Source organism: Trichechus manatus, unplaced genomic scaffold (assembly GCF_000243295.1).
Source record: "Trichechus manatus latirostris isolate Lorelei unplaced genomic scaffold, TriManLat1.0 scaffold00185, whole genome shotgun sequence".
Classification (NCBI taxonomy): domain Eukaryota; kingdom Metazoa; phylum Chordata; class Mammalia; order Sirenia; family Trichechidae; genus Trichechus; species Trichechus manatus.
In genome coordinates this window covers 2,236,256-2,237,063 of record NW_004444121.1, presented here as the reverse complement: position 1 = coordinate 2,237,063, position 808 = coordinate 2,236,256, and the positions used below count along the sequence as shown (strand labels likewise).

At 61.9% G+C, this 808-nt stretch overlaps 1 protein-coding gene across 1 annotated transcript in view; it reads left to right on the top strand.

Moving 5' to 3' along the window:
- LOC101343209 (maestro heat-like repeat family member 5) overlaps positions 1-808 on the top strand; it is a 65,146-nt gene that overhangs the window by 46,885 nt on the left and 17,453 nt on the right. The window contains exon 23 of the mRNA XM_004387414.1: positions 286-428. Within this exon, the coding sequence (XP_004387471.1) occupies positions 286-428 (143 nt within the window). The remainder of the gene's footprint in view (positions 1-285; positions 429-808) is intronic.

Genomic DNA, 808 nt, shown 5'->3' with positions numbered 1-808 from the left:
CAGCGGGGCCGAGACGGGTCAGCGGGGCCGAGGCAGGGGGCAGCGGGGCGCTCATGATGGCTGGCCTGAGGGACTCCATGGCGCGCCACCTTGTACCCACCCACAACCTGTTATCTGAGTGTAGCCTCGAAGGGGTCTGTGAAATGGGTATCGTCTTCCCCGTTTTACAGACGGGGAAACTGAGGCTCAGAAGTATCAGAGGCTCGCCCTGAGCCTCACTCGGTGTCCACGCAGAGCTGAGCTAGAGCCCCGTAGAAACAGCAGGGTGACCCCCACCCAGCCCAGGCGTCAGAGCCCCCCGCCCCCTCGGGCGTCTCACGGGCCCCGCCCCCAGCCACTGTGAGAGCCGCAGTGCGCGTGCGCTGCCTGCAGTTCCCGGCCCCCACGACCGACCTGCGCATCAGGTTGTATTTTGAGAAATCCAACAAGCAAGTCTTTAAAAACCGCCGGGGCCAACTCTTTCCCTTTGTTTGTATGATGAGGTGCATCATGCCATTTGTCAGTCTTAACAGTGCTCCCCGAGGCACGTCGCGGAGAAACAATGTCATCTCTTCTCCTATTGCCTCTGCATTCGAATGTGCAGAAGGTTCCTTTCCATTCGGATCAACCATGCAAAATGCACGAATCTTCCCTCCTCGGAACGTGGGAGGGCGAGGCGGGAGAGGGCAGCGAACCGCCACATCCGTCTGCTCCTCTCCCCTCCACTGGGCCCAGGGCACCCCCTGCCCTCGCTGCTCCCATCCTGCCCCCCGCCCTCCCACACACAGCAGCCCGTGGGACCCCATGCAAACCTGAGTCAGAGCACATC